Below are 22751 nucleotides of genomic sequence, written 5' to 3'. Positions count from 1 at the left end.
GAGCTCATAATCTAGGATCAGCATCATCATTACTCCCCAGGGACTAATCTGCATCAAGAAATAACCTTCTCAGGGATGGTCAGTCTGACACCATTGAGCAGTCAAACCCACTGAGGATATTTTATTACATAGGATGCATTCCAAAGCCGCGTAAAACACACAGATGTGGCATTCGCTGCACCCCATCCACCCCAAGCTTGGCTGTTAGTGGAAGACACTAGTTATCTTGATACTCACAACAGCTGGCCTCCTTGCTGGGCTCTGTCACTGCTTTGCAGTGTGACCTCAGGCACATTACTTACTCTCCCTGGCTTTGTTTCCTTTTCTCAAATGTGGTTGATTGATAACTGGGAGATTCCTATCGGCCCTTCCCTCTCAAAGGTCCTTCCTGTGGCACTTGCTAGCTAGCACTTGGTGGGGAACCACATTCACCGGAGGCACGCTGGGCAAGGTGAGCACTGCTTTAAGACAGCTGGCTCACATAGGTGGCTGCAGCTCAGGCAAGCGGCAGACACTCTAGTGCAGGGGTTGGGAACCTTTTTGGCTGAGAGCCATGAATGCCACATATTTTAAAATGTAATTCCGTGAGAGCCATACAACGACCCGTGTACGTTATGCATTATCCAATAAAAATTTGGTGTTGTCCTGGAGGACAGCTGTGATTGGCTCCAGCCACCCACAACCATGAACATGAGTGGTAGGAAATGGATTGTAATACATGAGAATGTTTTATATTTTTAACGTTATTTTTTTATTTAGAGATTTGTCTGTGAGCCAGATGCCACATCTGGCTTGCGAGCCATAGGTTCCTGACCCCTGCTCTAGTGTAAGGTAAGAGGGCTGGCTCTGGAACCACACACCCCTAGGTTTATTCCTGACGCTCTTTTCTGGCTGCACGGCCTGAGCTAACTGTGTACAAGGTGAATGCACCTACCTAAGGTGGCTGCGAGGATTCAGTGAATGAGGTGCTGCATGTGGAGCAAGGACCCAGCACACAGCAAGAGCTCAGCTCTTGCTACCTCTCCCCTGCTGCCTGAGCTTCCTCACCCTCCTGCCACTCATGACTAGGTTCCATAAAAAGTCCAGACCTAGGTTTCAGCCTGGCCCCCTCTTCTTACCTCCCAGTCACTGGACGTTGTTGTTCCTCACCTATAAAATACATAGGTACAGTAAGACTTAATCAAGGACCTAACCAGGCAGTGGCGCAGTGGATAGAGTGTCGGACTGTGATGCAGAGGACCCGGGTTCAAGACCCTGAGGTCGCCAGCTTGAATGCAGGCTCATCTGGTTTAATGCTTCTCATCTCTCTCTGTTACTGTCTTACTGTCTATCCCTCTCTCTGACTCACTGTCTCTGTAAAAAAAACAAACAAAACAAAACAAAAAAACTTATTCGAGTGTTGATGTGATAGAGCAGTGTGATTGCTATAGGGTTTTCCTCCCTCTGCCCCATCAGCATCACCCGTCATCATCATTCATTTTACCTTACATTTTATAGCACTTATTTCCCTAACTATTTGAGTCAACTGATTCTAAACCCCCCATAAACGGAGTCAGAGCCAGGAAGCCTGAGTTCAGTCCCGAGCAGCTCTTCATTTCACCCCCACCCATGTTCTCTCACCAGCTCGGGAGGCACACAACAGGCCTGCCTACTTCATCCTCAGCTGCAGTGCTTGGCATAGCACAGGCCTTTGGGAGGCCGCCTCCCCATCCTAGTGAAGTCGGGATATCTCCAAAGGAAAGTGCAGCGAGTCCCAGGGCACCACCCAGAGGGTGGGGTGAGTCAAGCTCTCCTGAGAGGCACCCCGCCTGCTGGAATTGCACAGGAACTAGGCTCACTGTCAGGGTCAGGGATACAGGCTGAGAATGAGTATCAGTGCACACGTGTCAACTACCACAGTATTAGTACAATCCTTCTGGAAAACACGGAACCTTGCACCCAAGTCTTATAAATGTCCATTTTTGGTCCAATGACACTACTGCTAAGCATTTCTTATAAGAAAGCCACAAAAAGCATTAACAATGTTCACCCACTGTATTGGTAAATTGGAAATAGCCCATCTAGTAACAGAGCCTTTTTAGATGTTTTTGAAGACCCTTTAGAGGTAGAGAACTATTACCCTAGTAACAGTAAATAAAAAAGGAACAAATTGTTTTACACATTCCTGAGATTTTCAAGCATGTTCTTTAGTCTGAACAAGAAAAATACCCAGAATAAGGTAGTCCCAAGGTTGGCCTAACTTCTTGTGACTGTTTTGGTGTTTAGTGCTTTGTCTGTCTTTACATTTTCCCCTCCAAAATGAAGCTTTTAATGAAGAAAGCACACCACCGAGTCCTGCTTTGAGACTTAGTATCAGGTCACACATCCTAAGCAAAGCTATTTTATCAGGTAAGCCCACCAGCTAGCTGGTTGTCTGGAATGGTTAGAAAGATCAATAGCCTGTTGGACTCAAAGAAGCCATCCCAAAAAAATTGTATAAAAAGATTTATTGAAATTTATCAATGACAAACAGACATAAAACTCAAAGTTTGGCTCTTCTGAGGGGGAGAAGAAAACCGGTGCAGATGTTTTTTTGTACAGATGAAACACGGGCTAGGAAACAACACGCCACTTCTAAAGCAATCCAGAAGAGGGACATGAAAGCAAACCTGTATATTCACTAGGAATCTGCAGTCATTTCAGATTTCCACTAGGTAAGAAAATACAATTTTGCGTTAGTTTTTCCGTGCTCGGGTATATGAAAAAAAGAAACAAAAACCCCAGCCGACATGCAGCAACGTCTCCTGCACTTAGGTTTGTAAAAATGGTCTAAGCACAGGAGTACATATGGAAGAATTCTCTCATCATTTTGTAAAACAAAGCATTCTAATATCTTACAGAACAAGATAGGACAGTTTTTAAAAAATCTTTTAAAGAGGTTGACGTTTAAGGGTTTGCTTCTTCTCTGCTCATTTTAATCACCAAATCCATTTTACTCATAACTTGTAAGCCTGCTGTTTCCAGCTCTCTGGCTCATAGCTCGTAAGAGTGACATCAGAGTTTTCTTCGTAGAACGAAGCCCACCACCATCTGTGAAGAGGGAAAGGGAATGAGACAGGGACTGTCCCCAACCAGTGCCAAAATACGCCTTTAGGTTGCTATTTAAAACCAGGGCACTGGATGCCTCTAGCATGTCCAAGAAATGCAGAAATCATGTGAACCAGAACAAGAGGTAAGATGAGGCTGGTGCTCGGCCCCTCCTGGGCTTTGAGAAACCAAACTAAGGCCAGCCATGGCCTTCCAACACTCAAGAGACTCAGGAAATACCAGGAAATGTAAGAGACTCCAAATCACCCTCTTTGAGAGTAAGGAACAAATGCTCACTTGGTGTGTACTCAGCTATTGCAATTACAGGGACCAAAAACAGACACAAAAAAAAGTAGGGGAAAAAAATAAAGAGTGGCAGTAAAAATAGTATTTTATTCCTCCCCCTCCCACCCACCCTCTCCCCACAACCCCCAGTACACTTTTCCCCTCTCGTTCCCACAGCAACGTTACAATCAGAAAAAAATAAGTTTCGGGGGGGCGGGATTTGGGGGGGGGTATGGGTAAAAACAGTCAAATCACAATAGGAATTTTTCAAAATAGGTTATTCGCTTAGTCATCATCTTCTCCCTCATCTTCAGGTTCTCGTTTTCGCTTCTGACCCCTTTCTTCTTCTGGAAGAGTAAGGAAAAGGCATTTAGATCAAACACTGCTCCTAGCCTAACTCAGTCCACCCCGCTAGGAAACCAGGGGAGCATCCTGGCAAACCGAGGTAGGACACCTGCAAAGCCAGGCAGGCCTGTGGCCTCAGATGAGCATGTTCTGCCTTCTGCCTGGTCCTCAGGGCCTACACCAGGGGTCCCCAAACTACAGCCCGCAGGCCGCATGCGGCCCCCTGAGGCCATTTATCCGGCCCCCGCTGCACTTCCGGAAGGGGCACCTCTTTCATTGGTGGTCAGTGAGAGGAGCATAGTTCCCATTGAAATACTGGTCAGTTTGTTGATTTAAATTTACTTGTTCTTTATTTTAAATATTGTATTTGTTCCCGTTTTGTTTTTTTACTTTAAAATAAGATATGTGCAGTGTGCATAGGGATTTGTTCATAGTTTTTTTTTTTTTTATTTATTCATTTTAGAGAGGAGAGGGAGAGACAGAGAGGAGAGACAGAGAGAGAGAAGGGGGGAGGAGCTGGAAGCATCAACTCCCATATGTGCCTTGAGCAGTCAAGCCCAGGGTTTCGAACCAGTGACCTCAACATTTCCAGGTCGATGCTTTATCCACTGCGCCACCACAGGTCAGGCCCATAGTTTTTTTTATAGTCCAGCCCTCCAATGGTCTGAGGGACAGTGAACTGGCCCCCTGTGTAAAAAGTTTGGGGACCCCTGGCCTACACTATCTACTGTCAACTGAAGGGGCCAGTCGCTAGCAGGCAAGAGGAAAAAGGCTGCCATACCACCAAGATCTTCTTCATCCTCCTCATCGTCTACTTCCCCGTCGTTATAACCTTCTTCATCCTCCTAGGAGAGAAGATGCACACCAGACATTAGGAGTGTCCCTGGGCCACAGACCTGCTGAGGAAACCACTTTCTGCCACACTGGCCTCAAAAAAGGCAGGGGTCATTCCTAGTGTCTCAGAGCCCCACACAAAAACTATCTCAGGATGACTCTAAAGATGCAGTCTGTGGCATCAAGGACCCCTTTAAGATTCTGCAGAAAGCTTTCAACTCCTCCCCCATAAAATAACTCTACCACACACAATATTTGCAAACAATGTCAGCAGGGTTGTTGGTTGTACCCCCAGGCTAAGAACTCCTGATCTGAAGTGCCTACAACTCAGGCAGCTTTCTAACCTGCTGCTCCTAGGAGAACAAGTTCCTAAGCCAACCCTAACGTGTCAGGGCCATCCTTCCACCGTTCTCAATCTAGTGTCAGCTTCAAGGGAAGACTCGTTTCAGCAAACAAGATTCTGTGGGTAAGTCCAACCTCACCGTACCCAGCCTGTCACCATCTTGCAAACTTGGACCACTTGGAGGGAAGGATAAATTCAAGGACCCCTGAGGACATCATCCCAGATTCTAGAGATCCAGCAGAATGTGTGAGGTTCATTCTCAACACAGGATCCTTACTTCATGCTGCCCCTGATGTTACCTGTCAGTTAAATCTCAGAATGTTGAACACTGTTCCTAAAGTATCAGGCAGACCATTGTTTAAAAAGAACTTGGTGACAGACTTCTTTTTGTCAAGGGAAATACCCTTTTATAATGTCACGAAAGAGTTCCTTAATCAGTCTGTTTGCCAAAACTCCTTTTTTGTGTATAGATGTGTATAAGCTCTCCTTTACTGGAAGCTGGAAATCTGCAGATGGTCAATGAGATTATACACACACCCCGCCCCCCCAACACTGCACACTACAGCTCGTGACAGAAGAGCAAGATGAAAATCCCTTCGTCAACAAGACTTTCTGCCCTGTCCTAGAGGGACCTGTTTTCCTAAGTCTTCAGAGGTGAGCCTAGCAGCTGCCCCCAGGGAGAAGAAGCCCCACTGCAGACCAGGCAGGAACCTTGCCTCTCTCACCAGCTCTTCTCTCACCTGGAGCTGCCTGCTTCTCCCGGGCCTGGACTGGGATCCTGCCCAAGCCTGTGGGCGTGGCAGGCCAGTGTCTGGACACTCGAGACAGAAAACAGGGAGAACCTAGGTGCCTTGCCCATGCTGTGATCATTTTAAACCTCTCCAAGTCAGCAAGTGCTGATGGAGAATTCTGAGCAAATCATGGAAAATGACAGCTGCAGAAATTCACAACACCCAGACACAAAACCCAGCACCCTGGGAAGGAAGGCTGCGAAAGCCCAACACAGCCAGTGGTCAAACACCCTTTTTATCAGACACTGTCCTTAAGCATTTTACTTATAAATCAGTTTATTCTCTTGACAATCAAGTCAGATGAGCCTCACAACCCAGAAGCCTATTTCACAGATGAAGAAACACATGCTAAAAAAGTCAAGAAGTTTTTCCAGGGACACACAGCTAAATCTCTGTGCTATACTGCCACTCACAGACACATCAAAGACTTTACAAAAAAAACTAAGAACCAGCCAATGTGTTAGGAAAATGGCACGAGACAGCTGTCTCTCTGATTTGGAATCCAGCAGTGTCTTCTACGCCCATCAGTTTAAAGCAGTCTTGGATTGCCCCTAGTACACTGTTAGTGCTCGGTTAATTAAAATATGAATACAAAAGGGCAGAAAACAAGGACCTGCATGCAGTAAGAACTAATTCTCACACAGAAAAAACAGCAGGGCTTACAGCAGCAGATGAGCACACTCCCTCTTCCTGTCCCCAGAATCCCCTTACTCTCTCCTAATCCAACCTCATAGAGTTTGCTGCAAGTCTGGCCTCTCCCAAAGCAGCCCAATAAAGGGCCCTGAAACGGACTCATTTCCCCAGCCGGGGTCCCGGGCTGCCCAAGGCTGGTCACAGAGCGTTCAGTAGGGCTGACATGGAGGTAGCAAGAGGAATTCAGGGAGATGGCACCCCCACCCAGGCCACCGCTTACCTCTTCCTCTCCACTCACATCTTCTTCCTCTCCTTCCTCCTCTTCTTCCTCATCCTCCTCGTCTTCTACTACCTGAGCATCCTCATCATACTCTTCCTCTGTGAGTAGAAATGGGTATAAGATCGGAATGATGGTGAGCTAGCTTCTTCCTTGCATAGCACAGGCCCCAGGCTGATGGGCCTGCAGAGGTGGTGTGGTTCTCAGTGTAGGGCCCATGACCCTCATACCCTAACCAGGCCTCAAATCTCGATGCCCTAAGGTGACCAAAAACATCCTAAAGTGGGTCCAAGTGATAAGCCCTCCTCCCCAAGCTTTACAGAAATGGAAGATCTTTTGTGGATGTTGAAATCAGAGAAATTGCTGGATCAGAGGAACAAGTTACAGAGCCCAGGAAAGCTAAGAATCCCATTCAGTTAGAAAGAGCATCTAGCCAAACCCCTGGCTTTAAAGGGGAGAAATCTGAGGCAGAGGGGAGAAGTGTCTGTTCAAGGTCACATACCAAAATTAGTCTGTACCTAGAAACCTGGTCTCAAGACTCCCAGTCCCAGTCCTTTCAGTTGTATCACAAGATGTGACAAACTAATGCAAACAAGGTGCATGAATATCTTGCAAAATACACCCATCTAACAAGGGATGGAAAACTTTTACGTCTGAATCAGTTGGACAAGTGTCTCCATTCTCAACTTGACTCTGGTCATGAAGATCTGCAAAACAGCCTCACTGTGCTGGTGATGTGGGAAGGTAAGAGGGGTGTCTTTTCTTTCCTGCAACCCTGGCTGCTCACCACACTGCCAGGGAACCCAATGGGCTACCTGCAGCCTCTATTCCCAGGACCCTGAGGCTCCAGTCCACAACCCCCAAGACCTGGCCTGTGGTCTACAGCCACCAGAGGGCCTCACCACCTCTCCAGCCCCCTGACTGGACACTCAGGGAAAGAGGACCCTCAGACCGTATCCCACCTTCCTCTATCCCTAAGGTCACTCTAGAGAGACACTGTAGAATCTCATTCCCAGTGGGACTTTGGAAAGGGGGAAATATATCAGAGTCAGCTAGATAGTTTTTAAAGGAATTACTATACAGTTAGGGAATCTCAGGGCTCCTAACACTTCTTTTAGGGGAGTCAACCAACGACACAGATTAGAGACACTGATAATCTTCTCCACAGCTTTGGAAACAGCCATACCCCTCAGTGGCCAGTGTGGACCTTGTAACATCTAGTCCACCCATGTCCCCTCAGCCACCCACCATCTTCATCCTCCTCGTCGTCGTCCAGGCCCTCTACATAGCCCTCGGCGTCGGAGTCAGGGGCCTCCTTGTCGTCCCGGTCGTAACCATCGAGATATGTAAGTTGTGGGAGGAGCTTGAACACGTTTTCTCGGTAGTCGTTCAGGTTGGTTACCTCACAATTGAAAAGGTCTAAGCTCTTGAGGTTTTCTAACTTTTTCTGCAAGCACAAAAATAAAGTCAACGGTGAGCCACTTCTGGGAGGTAGGCAAGGAGAGGAAGGGACAGGAGGGGAGGGAGGAAGCACGTGGGGATGAAGTGAGACAGTGTGACGCGCTCTGGCCACAGCTGGTCAAGAAACTGATCTGCTCCTCTCACTATGTGGCAGACATATGGCAGCCCTCTATGTCTGCCCTGGTATAACTCCCGGGGGACGGGCCTCAGTGACTTCACCTGGAAAATGAAGGTTTGGACTTTATCTTTAAAAATCTCTTCCAATTCCAACACTTTTATTCTGCAAGTACAGCTTGAAATGAAGGTGGGGCTCTCTCTTGGTGCATGAGACAAGAGCTGCCTGCCCCTGTGACTAAGGGGCCAGAGGCAAACTAAAGAGGCAACAGGAGCCAATAAACTAACTCCCTCTGTGAATAATAATGATGATGATGATGATGGCAGTCAACACAGCACTTTGTGTACTAACTCAACTTGTCTGCAGAACCCCGATAAGATAGAAATAATTATTTGTTCGTTTTACAGGCGAGGAAGTAGAGCGCGGAGGACTGGGGTTCGATCGGGCAGCCCAGCTTCAGACCTGTGCTTACTCCTGCAACCCTGCCTGTCACCAAGGACAAGAGAAAAACTAACGGAGCATCCAGATCTCGTCCGTGGTACTTAACACATCTGCTTTGTCACTGTTTTATCTTAGATGGCTCTGGCCCATATTACTCCTGTTTGCTGTTTGAGGCCCAGGAAGTGAGGAGAAACTGAGGCCCAGGAAGTGAAAGGGCCACACAACTAGTAAGAAACAGAGCTGCACATGACATGTCTTCAAGGCACAGGTACAAGAACACTGTGTCCCAGGCTGAGTCCCTGTTCCAACGGGGCCAGGCCTAACTGGCAACTAAAGCCACTGTCCCTCAGGGACAATGTCAGTAACTAGGTTAATCTTTCAAGAGCTTGTGATAGAGACCTGGTCATTCTCAGAAGGTCAAGAGCAGGGAGGGAATCTGGGCTGTGGTTGGGGTGGGTGGGCTAGTACCCCTAACTAAAGCAGGTCCCCAACCTTTGTAGGAGAGTGTAACACATCAGTCACACTGAGAACCAGGGAAGAGGAACCTACAAAAATGTGTGGCCTGGGTGGGAGGAGCAGGGGGTGTGTATCTGTCCGCCTATATCTGGTTTCTAATGTGACCAATTCAATCTGCTCTCTAATGGGGCTGACTCAGTGTTTTATGCGCTCAGCCCCTCCCCTCCCAAACATACACACGGACTGTCACATACAGACCATTGTTTGTAACAAAGTTACAACTTTAAGGTCCTATCAAAATGTCTGCTTCCTCCTGAAGACTGGCAGAAGGCCTGAAAAGAAGTTCTAAGGGAGCGAGTCTAGTGGTTGCCCCCATGCCACAGACACGGAAAGAATGGCAGCTTCCTGTTCTCTCACCTGGCCCGTCCAGCAGCCCTCAGGTGTCCATGGAGGGCAAAGAATGCTTTCTGGACAACAACCTACAAACCCAAACTGAGGAATGCCCCAACCTCTACTCTTAAACCCAAGAAAGTGGCAAACTTGGCAAAGATCCTCAGGGCCTTTCCCTGAGTCTAAGATGCGTGGCCTGTGAAGTGATTCTTAGGTGTGTTATTTACAATAAGTGTGTTTATTTCATGTGGTAGTATTTCTATCTTTCAAAAAAACCTGTTACTAAATCAGTGATACAAATTCCAGCTGTACTCCTAAAATCAAGCGAATACAGTCAATACAGGAGAAATGGTTACTCTGCCCATGACTTGCCCCCTCCTGGAAAGTAAACCGTGTGGTCTGGGGTATATTCAACTCCAGGAGGACAGCAGACCACAGTTCTCTGACATCAGGGGCTTGTGCTGGGGCCAGTCCACCTCCCACCTTCCAGAGGCATCAGCCTCAGGCCTGTGACCAAGGAGAAAACAGGTTGGCCACCTCCAGGGTCAGCTTAATTCCTGGATGGATCCTCGCTCCACAGAGACAAGGAACCTGAACCCGGAAGAAACAAGAGTTGCAGTTTCCGGAGCGAGGCAGACCCTGCATGAGGAAAAGCACTGGGCCAGAAATTGAGACCAGAGTCCAACCCCTCTCTTCACCCTGACTGCCGGTCTGGCTGAGTGACCGTGGCCACGTTACTTAACTTCTCTAGGTCTCCGTTTCTCTGGATGAAGCAGTAACAGTTGCTCAAACTCTATCTCACAGTACACAGTGAGAGTTAAATGAAGTCAAAAAAGTAAAATAAGTGGAAAAAAATATACAAACTAAAATGTAGTATTCCCTGACATCAACCCCTCCCGTCTCCCATCTCCACCCTGTGGACCGAGGGAAGGACCCAAGTGACTCACCAGTGGCTCTATTGTGCTGAGGTCTTTAATTTTGTTGCCACTTAAATTTAGATGCGTGAGGTTCGGACACTTTTCTGCCAATACTTCCAGGCCCCCTGAGATTCTGTTATCGCTTAGTTCAAGCTAAACAAGGCAGGGAGAGAACAAGCAGAAACAGCTTTTAAAACGAAGGCGCTAGGCTCAGAGAGCCTCCAGCTCTCCACAGACGGCAGGGAAGGGAAAGTAGTCTCGGGAAATCTTCGGGCACGTTGGGGCGGGCGTCTGGTTCCACTTTTAATTACGCTCCTCCAACACGAAGTGATGACCCTTCCTCCACCCCACCACCCACACCCCTCCTCCTGTGCTCTATTCACCTTGTTTGTCTCACACACACCCCTTTCTCCTGTACTCTATTTACCTTCTTAAGTTTGTTTAACTTTGGTAAGTTTGCGACTGAGGTGAGGCCTACGTTGATTGTACTTAAGAACTCCAGTTCTTCAAATTCATCTGTGAGGCCTTCAATTTTGCCTTCATTAGACCGACAGTTGTCCAGGACAAGCTCTTTCACCTGGAAAGGGAAGGACTGTGTGAACGGAGGCAAGGAGAGGGGCTGAGGCAAGGGAAGGGTGGCCGGCCTCCCTTGGAGGACAGGGAGAGAAACCCCGGAGCGGTCCATCACACACCAAAAACAACACTTGTGCAGCATCGCACTGCACGTGCCCACCCTGGTCTTTCTGCCTGGGGTGTCAGACTGAGGGGAGCAGAGCGGCAGAACCAGGGGCCACTCCAGACAGGAGGCGTGGCTGAACTGCAGACCACGAACTCAGTAAGCCCAGCTGCCACTGGCAAGGTTGGTGGTCTCATTCCAGACCTACTATGAAATGCCACAGCCTCTGGATTCTAGGATTCTAGTTCTCATGTTGTCGGGGACCTGAGCCTCACCCCACTGCCATCATGGCCCCAGCCTGACCCCATCCGGAGGCTAACCTCCCTACTTCCATCCTCAGTCCATGTGCTCCCTTCGCCTCCCCGTGTCTGTGACCTTCCTGCTGGCACACCCCCTTGCTTACTTGTACATTGCTCTTGTCACCAGTCAGATCTGCGCACCTGGCCTGGAATTTGTCATCATGGTCACTGCTTGGCCTATTCCAGGGAAGGGACAGACAACTAGGGGCCTCCTCCAACTCTCTATTCATAGACCAATTCTGTCCCATAGAACTTCCTGTGACAATGAAAACCTCTGTCCAAGAGGGGAGCACTAGCTGGGTGTGGCCTCTGCATATCTACAATGTGGCTGGTGAGACGGTTTTAAACTTTTTAATCAATGTAAGTGTGAAGAGACACGTGTAAGCTGCCATCTCACACCACACTCTAGACTTCGCCCTTCAGGAGAAAATGAAAATCTACAAATCAGGATGGACCCATCATGAAATGCTGAGATTGGTAAAGTCCAAAAGTTGGGCTTTGGAGGCACCTCTGTGGCTGTCCCCTGCCAAACTGGAGGCAGTTTCATTCTGTTAGAGTTCTTAGATTCTCCCCTCTTCTCTTCTCTCTTGGGCCCTAAAACCTTTATTTCTAATGAGACAGAAAGAACTGATAAAAAGCTATCCTTTCATTAGTTCGTCAGAGGTGGACTTGGCTGAAGGTGAGGTGCCAGGCTTCGGTACTGACGGCAGGGAGACAGGCTGAGGAGGAGTAACCATGTCTCAAGCCTTTACCGACCCAGGGAGTCAACCAGGGAGGCTAAGGTGCTAGCCCTCTGGGCATCCAGAGTCACCCACTCCCATCTCTGAGCAGTCTGGAGGCAGGCACCTTAAAGAGGATCCCTCCTGACTACACTTGAGGCCTGACACAGCGTCCCCTACCTGCTCCCTGCAGTCTCCCAGAAATGTGTGTTGCTGCTGCCTGGATATGCTGATCACTGGGACTTCTGCCCACAGGCCACACTGTACAGGCATGTCTTTACAACTAGTAGTCCCCACATTGTCTGAAGGGTCCCTCTAAGGCAGTGGTCCCCAACCCCTGGACCGTGGACCCACCAATGCTTTCAAACATGCATTTGGTACCTGTCCGCAGAGGAAGAATAAATAACTTACATTATTTCCGTTTTATTTATATTTAAGTCTGAACGATGTTTTATTTTTAAGAAACGACCAGATTCCCTCTGTTACATCCGTCTAAGACTCACTCTTGACGCTTGTCTTGGTCACGTGATACATTTATCCGTCCCACCCTAAAGGCCGGTCATTGAAAATATTTTCTGACATTAAACCGGTCCGTGGCCCAAAAAAGGTTGGGGATCACTGCCCTAAGTCGTTTTCTTCTAAGAATAAGCAGATGGGCCTTCTAACCAGGTTCCAGTCCAGGACTGCTCACACCCTTCCACACAGCAGGCCAATTTGCTAAAAGCTTTTTCCTGCAGGGCCCAGGGTAGCTGTCTTGCCACAGTTCTTCAGGTATCCCTCCTACTGGGGCATCTCAGGGTCAAATGCCACTCGGGGGAACAGAACCCACAGCAAGCCTGCAGTATCCCTCCTCGATCCACCCTTGCCACAGAGCGGCTCAGGGCTCACCTGGGACCAAGCACTCGTTAGCCCAGGACAGTGGGGATTGGCAAGGAGGAGCAAAGCCAGGCAGGGCATTAATCTGTCATAGCTAGGAGGTTCTGGGCCTTGGCACTGGCATCAAAGTCCACCTTTCCTTGGGCCTTTCCTGTCCTTTCCCACTCTCTCAGTCCCCAGGAGAGGTCAGATGTCCAAGTCAAGTCAACTTCTCAAGGTCAGTGGCAAAAATGTCTGGGAATAAAGCCTACCCTAGGGCAGGAAATCAGTGTAGAACCAGGAAGCCAGGCCTCAGGGGAACAAAGCAGACTGAGGGAGATCAATCGGACTGGGGGATGGGGGAGGACCCCTCCCTTCAGTATGCAGTCAACACTAGTCACAAGGCCCACCGTCTTCTTTAGTTACTACTTTCTTGGAAGCCCCTGGGACTTCTTTAAGCTCCACCAAAGAAAGACAATCCACCACCAATGCTTTCAAACATGCAGTTTTTCCAACTGGGTCAAGGGCTTCTCCTCTCACGACCATGAGTCAAGGAGAAGGCCCCAGAGATTGGGGGAGGTAGCGCTGGAGAGCCAAGGGAATTCCTCCCGGAAGTCCATCTCTTTCCCGGAGCAGCACAATGTTCCCTGGGAATTCTACAGACAGAGGTTCCAGTTCCAGCACCACACCCAAACTGGTGGCCACTCCTCTCAGGACCAACATGCAAGTAGCACCCAAGACTGTTTTATTAGTAATACCCATGGGATCTTTCCTGAGCGCTCAGCAGGCACACTAAGTGCTTCACCCACAGTAGCTTATTTAATCCTCACAATGGTTCCACGGGGCGTTCTGCCATCTGACTGCCACATCAGTACCACCCTCCCCTCCTACAGCGCCAGGAGTGGTCCCAGGAGGGTGTTTACTGAACCAAGGTGGTCAGTGTTAGCTCCTGATGGTTCCTGAGCTTCCTAAATGTAGGGCACAAGCTCCCCTGATGGGAATTAATTCTACCCTTTTGTCCCTCTTTTAACTGATCCACCAGGCGGGTGGGGGCCACTCCCACTAGTCCCCACCCTAGTTACATTTCCTCAGTAACCAAAGCACAAAACCCAACCCAGCCTTTCACCCAGAAGAAGCCTAAGTCAGGGAGCACAGACCTCTGGAGGGTCTGGGGGATCCCAATCTCCCAAGGAGCAAGAGGCTGCTTCCAGTCGCTGGGAAGGTAAGCCTGTGGTGTCTGGAGGAGGACCAGGTCTGTGGGGCCTCCCGCCCCCCCCCCCCCCCGTTTCTGTATTTCCTTCCTGGAGGAGGTTGCAGCACTGTTTGGAGTGAGATCAAAGAGGAGGGGCATGATCCAGGCTTAGACCCCAGGTTACCAATGTTACCAAAAAGCCCAAATCACACTGGGGAAACCTACTTCTTTGTAGGGTGATGTTACAGTGGGGATGGCAGGTGAGCTGCCTGTAAAGTGTCTGAAATAGACCAAACAGGAAAAAAACAAAGACGCCAGCCCAACAGCCAGTCACTCCACCTACCCCCTGCCACTACTAGGGCCACACTTTCTCAGAGCTCCTAAGAGGGATAGGCTACCATGTTTCAAAACCTTTAATCCTCCCCAGGGTTTCTTAAATCACTCTGAACTGCTGCAATTGCAACCCACTTCCATCTATCTATCTATCTATCTATCTATCTATCTATCTATCTATCTATCTATCTATCAATCAATCATCTCCAGTTGGTGACCATACTCTAAACCCTTCCATGTGAACACCCCTTTGACATTAAGGGAGTTTTGTGCTTAAAAAAAGAAAAAGAAATTTAAGGCCCATTTACCCCTGCCAAATCCTGGGTGTGAGCTAAGTGCAAAGTTAAAATTAAACTGGAAATTTGTACTTTGGGTTTAGACTCCCTCCCAATTCCACTGGCCATTTAAAAATATCCTCATGTGGTTCTCTCTCTCTAGTCCAACAACCGGGATGGCACTGCTTGTACAAGGAGCTCTTCAAACACCCCAGAGCAGCCTGAATATCCATACCCAGTCCCAAAGAGATGTGAAGTTCCCTAGAAGTCAGACCGCCTGGCTCTGGTATTTCCAGAAAAACTTGTCCCGAAAGCAAGAACACAGCAGTCATTTCTCACCAATGGGAGCTGAAAGGTTCACAATAAACATGAACACATTATTACTCGGAGGAACAATCCACTGGTTGTTTCTAAACTGTGAAATCATGTCCTTACAGATAACTCCAATGTGACCATTCCTCTGTGTTCCCAACACTGCAATCCTGGTCACAGTCATATATGTCACTCTAAGCCTGCTCTTCTTCCTCTGACAGTGGGGGCATTGGACTACTGGGAATAGGTCTCGACCAAAGAGAGGCCAAGGACCCAGCTGGCTCGCTGAATAAACCCTGACTCTATCAAGAACTTAGGTTCTGACCCTGCAGAAAGGAGATATCTGTTTAACCTGTAAAATGCAACCCCCAGCCTAGAAAACATGCTTGGCTTCCTGCCACCTGGGAGGAGGGGGGATTCAAGTTCCTAAACTAAACTAAGAGGTCCTCCACTCTCAAGCTCCCCTCACTTCCTCCAGTCTCACTGCCACCTGCCTCGTGTCCATGCACTACAAGGCCCCCCTCCCCAGAAGGCCTTCCCCTGCGCCCAGCTCTGTGCACCCCAGGGCACCAAGGGCAGCTGCTGCATGAAACATTTAATCATGTATTAAGCATCCGATTCTCCTAGAGGTCAGGGACTGTCCTTCTCTATAATCAGCCTAGCAGGGAGTGAACACTAGAGCAACTGCTTAACAAATGTTCTGTCTATCATGCCAGGCACAACACTAGGTCCAGGGCATACAGAGTAAGTCAAACCATCATGAAACTTACAATATAACTGGTCCAAGACAAGTTGAATGTACCCTACCTTCTATAAACAATGGCAGCAATGTTTTTCGGTTTGTCTTGTATCCTAAGACAAGCATATGCCCCGAGGAGGCAGGCTAACTGTGCAGGCTCCTCCTGACCCAACCCAGTGCTCTGCCTGTAAGAAACCCCTCTCTCCAGACAGGGTGCCCGTGAGCAAGAGGTACAGTGGCTGGTTAGGAGGAGACAAACAGCTGGCAAACAACTAGTTTGTTGTTCCAGGTGGTAAGGCCCTCAAATGCCTCCACCTCAGTGAGAATGGGCATACTAAGGGACCTAGAAAGACCAAGAAAGGAGATATATCATATTAAAGCCAGGACTGGCCAAATAATTTGGAGGACCCAAGGCAAAAGGAAAACCTGAGAGCTCTTGCTCAAAAATTAAGAATTCCAAGACAGCGACAGTGCATTAAACCCAAGCACAGGTCACAAGCCCATGAAGCTGGCCCTGATTTTAAATGGACAGCTTGGACCTAAAACAGAGCCCTCTGAAGGCCAGAACCAGAGAGAAGGAAGCTCCAGTGAGAGTGCTCTTTATTTTCCCAGCACATCCTCGGGCAAGGTGGAGAGGTGGACAGAAGGCAGGCTCTGGAGTCAGGACAGACCTGGCTCAAATCCACATTCTCCACTTGCTACCTCAACTCACCTCTCCTGAGCTTCCTCCAGTGACAAGAGAGTGTATCACCTTGGGTTGGATTAAACAAAATAATGTACTGAGGGCATCCTAGCTTTGGAAAAAGCCACTTTCTTTCCCCTTGATCAATAGTCACCTTTACTGCTGTGTCCCGTCAAGATACAAGAATGCGAACAAAGGCAGGCCAGCACATCGGAATCACCTCTGCTGTTTGCAAGGCTTCCTCATGGAAAATACGAGGCCTCTGAACATTTTGGAGAACTCAGATGGTGTACCCCAAACACAACCCTCTTGATTTTACATCCACACCTTATTATGACCCCCCCCCCCCCCCACTAACCTCAACCCATGATTTTCTTTTTTCACTGAGCACGAATTCAATAAACATTTGTAGCTTTGGTTTCAACCTTGTCAGTCCCTGACCAACTTAGTTTTCAGGTTCCAGCCTTGTACAGAAAAGACTCAAATCAAATTGACCCTGTGTTTTTTTGGTGCTCATGGGTTTTAAATAGGTCAGCGTTTAAATGGGCCATCCCCTGTTGCAGATTTCTAGCTATAAGGCCAGACTGTGAGACAACAAGGCAGAGGGGAAATGGGCTTCTTCCCAACGGTGTTCGATTAGAGTGATAAATGCTTGTGATTTTGTCATTTTAACCATAAAATCTAGTTTTGCTTCACAGTGTGACAAAACCTGTAAAAATCAGTGAGTTTCCACAGGGAAAAGTCAGGCTCTGGGAGAAAAGTCAGACATTTCGAAAGCTAGAGAGGCCTTAGGGATCATCTAGGTCAGTGGCTTTCTGACCACAACCCACAGTAAAAGATACATTTACACCTTGACTCAGTATACATGTTTTTGTGTGAGTATAGACAAACACCCTGAACAAAAGTTACCCTGTTAAAATTAGTCTTTATATTACATTAAAAAATTTTTTTTAGCATGACCCACAGTTTGCAAAATGCTGGTCTAGTTTAGCCCCCTTTGTCCAAAGGAAGAAGCAAGGTCCAGAGCTGGCCTGGAGCCCAGACACCCTGGCTGGCTGATTCTTCTGCCACACCACGCACACTGTACTGCTGCTCTGACCAGAATCAGTCCCCAGTGGAAGACCCTGGAATCATCCATGTAGCTTCTAGTTTCTACTAACAGGAGGCTAGTCTGAAGCCCCAATGGTAGGTAGCCAAGATTCAAGTGTCCACACCTCTTAAAGATCTTGTAAAATCTTACCTAAGGGGCAGAGTCCCCTTAGGGACTTTAAAATAAAAAAAATTAAAAGAAAGAAACACTGTCCAAGAAAAGAAAGCATCTGAGTGTCTGGATTTTGTTTGTTTCCTACAATAGCGCTCGGGAGGCACGGGTGGGAGCACATGGCCGCGGGAAGTCGGTGACGCCATCCTTATTATTTTAGGGAACCATGGAACGCAAGCCGAGGCGCGCTGCAGCAGCGGTAATTATGCTGTCGGCTAGCCAGGGTAATAGGCTGCTGGCAGGCTGGGGGAGGGCTGGAATTAACATAAACCCTGTGACTGGCTCCCTCCATGCCTGGAACCAGCTTCCCACCTCTTCTGGCGGCTGTGGGGGAACTTGGTGTCTGTCTCACCAAGACAGAGGAGCAGTTCCACTATAGATGCTTCCTCCAGCCGGAATGACAGACTCAGGGCAGTAAGTACCCCAAGATCACCTGCCTGGGAAGGTGTAGGTCCTGGGCTTTGGGCCTGTCCAATGAGCCTGTTTAGCTTGTGAACTTTAGCAAAGCTGGGGCCCCTCCCTGATGTGATGCCTTTGCTTTCCTCCTCTTAAACCTCATTCCGGCCAGTCTACTCAACTTCAACGATTTGTCAGTTCCACCTCCTACAGGAAGCTTTCCCTGACTGCCCAGGCCTGCCCTGGCACTGCCTGATTTAAGAGCATGCGAAGTAAAGTATTCCCAGAGCAGGAGAAAACTGGCCCAGAAGGCTGATTGGGAGGCAGGAAGTGGAGAGCAGTTCGGAGAGGGAGATGAGGCTGCAATCTCCTAAATAGCTGTCCCTTCCTACTTTTAGTAGGTGCTGGCAGGACTGCAGAAGCAGGGATTGGAAGCAAGCACAGTCCAGTGAAGACACCTGTCCCAGCAGGTGGCATGGGAATGGTGACCAGAGAGAAAGGGGGAGAAGGGGCACTGAGGTGCAGTTCAGAGGGTACTCACCAGGGAGTCTGACCTAGACTCTGGTGCCCAGTTTGCCACTGACTTGCTGTGTGCCCTGAGGGTAGTCATGTCCACTCTCTGGGCTTCTGCCAGCCCCCTAAACATACTGAACAATGAAGCCTGAGTAGAGATGTGATTCCTCTGGTCCCAAAATTCTGTGGTTCACACTTTTAGTCCCACTCATACCCAATCTCAGTCATTGTTCCCCAAAAGTAGGTGGGAAATTTCATGGGCTAAAGAAACCCAGGATTCATCATTAGAGGATGCCAGAAAGGAAATTCAGGACACTGGGCAATTATCCTGATAATTACTGAAGTGTGAAAATCAATCATGTAGTCTCTTCAAACACACTTGGATCACAAAAACAACCCTCAGAGGTCTAGGGTATTGGGCTCCAAATGTAGAAGTCGGCCTCCTCCAGTGTGATGTCTGCCATCTCACAAGGCTGCAGGGGGCAGGCACCTCCACTGGCAGGGTCCTATTCCCTGCTCAACAGCCCTGCAGTTCATAAAACCCCCACACCGTCCACAATGACCTCATTAAGGGCCACAGCACTGGCCTGTGCAACAGAAAAAGCCATGAGGAGACTGAAGAGGAAGGCCTAGGGAGGGAGGTGGGGGTGTGTAAATCCTGGTCAATCTTCCTAAAACACTGGTTTGATCATGTCACGTCATGTCCCATCTCTCCCTGTCCCAAAGCCTTTAATGGCCACGGGGATCAAGTGCAAATCCAGAGGAGGATTTCCAGTCCCCCAACCATCAATGCTCCTGACCAAGCCCAGTGTGCCTCCTCTGAAAGTAGTCTGTTCCTGCCTCACCCCTCTGCTGGGCCCCCGGACTGCAGTAAACACGGGGACATCACTCAGCATTTCTTCTCCAGGCTAAGGTTTACAAAGTGCACCCCCAGGCATCATCTCATTTACTCCGTCCGACCCTATTTGTTCCAGGGAAACTGTCCCTGTCCACCAGGGCCCTTCCGACAGCTTAGCCATAGGACATCTGGTGGTCTTTATTCCTGCTGCCTCTCCTCCAGACACAGCCTTGCTGAGGTCCGAGGTCTCGGGGTCCCCCTGGTGCTCTGCCCAGAGGGGTTGGCTTCAGTAAACACAGGCCACTCAAGCTAGAGGAGGGGAAAGAGGAAGGTGGGCAAAGTGTCCCACCAAATTCTCTCTTGGATAAATCAACAAAAATATATTTTATAATTTTTTATTAGTTTATTTTAGAAAGAGAAGAAGGGGGAAAAAGAGAGAAACATTGATTACTTGCTCTACTTATTTATGCATTCATTAGTGGATTCTTACGTGTACCCTAACTGGGGATCAAAGCTGTAACCATGGCTATCCAGAAGACACTAACCAACCGAGCAACCCAGACAGGGCAATAAAAATGTTATTTTTGAAAATGGCTTCCTGGGCTCTCTGTCCAAGATGACTGATGATAACAGCTGATTCTGGCTCTTAAACAAACCAGATTCAAGGATTTAAACCTGGCTGGACTGAGACCACGTGTGGACAGCTGGGGCTGTCTACTGTAGAGAATCCACCAGAGTCCTTGGGTCAGCAGAGTCTGAAAAGGAGGCACAAGCCAAAGTCTCTGCCGCGGGTGTGGTGTGGACCCTGAGTGGAAGAATGGCCTGAAAAACTAAAGTTAATTCGTTTTCTCAGTTTTACTAGTCAGCAGTCCGTGAGCTGGCGTGGTCAAAGCCTCTGTCTACCCAGCCCATCACCATAACCCAACTAAGAAGATACCACACCATTCAGACTCAGAGATCAAGACAATTTCCATGCCCGAATATTAAGCATCTGCTGAATTTCCAACTGGCTTTTTAAAAAAGCTTGAGAAGAGTAAGAGACCCCATCATTGCCACTTCAGGGGAACCAGTGGATCCAATCCAGCTTCTCAGGCAACTGGACGAACCCAGTGATTCATCCAAGGTCAGAGTTAGCCCACTGTGGAATCAAACCTTGGGCCAGCCTCAGTTCTCCTAACTTAGGGCCCACTCCAAAGTCACAGGCCTCTCTATTGTGAACTCCTTGAAGCTAGAGGAAAACAGAGGAAGAAAAAGAAAATAGCTGTTAGGAAAAGAGCCCCCTGCTTGAACTCGGCCTTCCTCCCTCCACACTCACTCCAGTAGGGCTGGAGAGCAGGAGGCAGTTAAGGCTAAGTGGCCTCAGAGATGAAACCCTTGACCTTGGCCTCCTTCCCTGCCACCTCTACCCAGAATGACAGTGGCATTGGCAGTGACAGAAACAGAGCAAACACTGCTGCACTGAAGCCCTAGTATCTGAGCACCAATCAGAAACCGCTGATTTGGGCAGAAACAGAAACCAATCACGCAGAAGAACCTCAGGCTGGGGGCTGAAAGTTCCTTCAATCCAAGGCCACAAAACAAACCAGCCAAGGGTCACCCATAGGAAGCAATTTAACCTCAGTTCTTTCTCGCTCAGAGAAATTCTATATGTGCAACTTGCCTAAGTTTGTAATTTAAATGATTAGGGTAAAAGTACTGGGGATGGAAGACTAAGAAATATTAAAAAGTAAATGTTAGTTCCATACGTCTAGTAACTGGAAGAGGGGAAGTGGAAAAGCAATGGAACAAGAGAGCAAGGACAGAATGGGAAAGCAAGGGGTTGCTGGAGGGAAGGAGAGACGGATGAAAGGGGGAGAGGAACAGAGAGGAGAAAAAGACACAGGCACTCAAAAAGATGGAAGAAAGGAGAAAGTTACAAGGTTTATATAGGTTTTGCTTTACTTCCAGAGTTCCACCCTCTTCACCTGAATTTGGGTGACAGAACTAACTTGACCTATCTTGACTGTTTTTAAAATTCAAGTTGAGTTCATTATTGTTCACGGATCTGCTTTAATTTCAAAATGCTAGAAAACAAAAACCTTACAACCTTTACAATTCTTGAAGAGTCAGGGAGGAATTAGACAACCACACATGATGTAAAAAGAAGAAAACCTAATGATGTTAGTCTTCACCAGAAGCTCATCAAGGAGGTCTTCACCAAGGTGGTCAACACAGACAAGGCCGTCCTGGGCTGTGCTGACAGGAGCAAGTGGGATAGACCAAGGTACCTCCGTCAGGGTCCCAAAACACTCTGCTCCAATAGGACCAAACCTCAGAGCAGAACAAACTTTAGGAAGGCAACCAGAGTGGAAAGGCATCAGAAAACTGTGGCACTGGACGAATAATGGCAGGAACTGGAGCTGTTTAGGTTGGAGGGTCAGGGAGAATCATGATAGCTATCTTTCTCCAACTATTTGAATGAGTATCATATGCAAATAGGAGTATATTTATTCTGTGTTCCTCAGTGGTTCAAGAACTAAGATCAGTGCGAAAGAATTACAAAGAAGCAGTTTAGGGCTCAAAATAAAATATAATGTTATGCCGTTCCTGTAAAACAGGGATCAGAGGCTACTAAGTGACTGTCTGCAAAGAACCTGACACATAAACAGTGCTGAATGATTACTAAATAATACTGTATGATGAAGCACTGGAAAGAGATGAGCCCTGGGTCTTTCCTTTTTGTACAATGCTAAGATTTGATTCTTTCCTCTCTAAAGCCTTACTCATTTAGGCCACAGCCTCCACCTACTCATTCAACAATATTTACAGGATCTGTCAGATGCCAGGCACCAGTGCTAGGCATTAGAGAAACAGCAGTAAACAAGTCTAGGTTCCTGGCCCCATGGATTTACAGTCTAGTGGGGCAGCAAGACAATAAACCAATAAATGTATGAATCTGTACATAATATATACAAATTCTACAAAGAAGAGAAAGGGGGGAAACACAGCAATAGCAACAAGGAACTCTACTTTAGAAAAGGTGGCCAGGGAGGGCCTATGCAAAGCTGCGCTTTCAGTGGGGCCTTGAAGTCAAGTGAAGACCAAGGGAAGAGCCCTCTGGGTAGAGGGAACAGTCAGGGCAAAGATCCTGACAGTGGGAAGTGTGCGTTGGCCCTTCTGGGGAAAAGCCAAGAGGACAGGCGGTAGAAGCAGAGTTTGTGGAAGAAGGGAAGGGAAGGAAAGGAAGTGGTGGTGTGAGAATGGGGTGGGGAGAAGCTAGCTGTCTGTCACACATTTGGGATATACAGCATATAACTGCTGGTAGGGT

General features: G+C 48.2%; 1 protein-coding gene across 3 annotated transcripts in view; it reads right to left on the bottom strand.

Moving 5' to 3' along the window:
• Nucleotides 1-2469: 2469 nt before the first annotated feature.
• The window catches only part of LOC136377652 (acidic leucine-rich nuclear phosphoprotein 32 family member A), a 38512-nt gene continuing 18230 nt past the window's right edge, over nucleotides 2470-22751 (bottom strand). For all 3 annotated transcript variants that reach the window (XM_066344754.1, XM_066344752.1, XM_066344753.1), the window contains exons 2-7: nucleotides 10782-10931; nucleotides 10385-10507; nucleotides 7823-8021; nucleotides 6578-6675; nucleotides 4478-4541; nucleotides 2470-3698 (exon numbers count right to left, since the gene is read on the bottom strand). In XM_066344754.1, the coding sequence (XP_066200851.1) occupies nucleotides 3637-3698; nucleotides 4478-4541; nucleotides 6578-6675; nucleotides 7823-8021; nucleotides 10385-10507; nucleotides 10782-10931 (696 nt within the window). In that variant the 3' untranslated portion in view covers nucleotides 2470-3636. The remainder of the gene's footprint in view (nucleotides 3699-4477; nucleotides 4542-6577; nucleotides 6676-7822; nucleotides 8022-10384; nucleotides 10508-10781; nucleotides 10932-22751) is intronic.

The sequence above is a fragment of the Saccopteryx leptura genome, chromosome 6 (assembly GCF_036850995.1).
Source record: "Saccopteryx leptura isolate mSacLep1 chromosome 6, mSacLep1_pri_phased_curated, whole genome shotgun sequence".
NCBI lineage: Eukaryota > Metazoa > Chordata > Mammalia > Chiroptera > Emballonuridae > Saccopteryx > Saccopteryx leptura.
The sequence above is the reverse complement of the archived record's forward strand: the minus strand, read 5'-3'. Positions and strand labels throughout refer to the sequence as shown.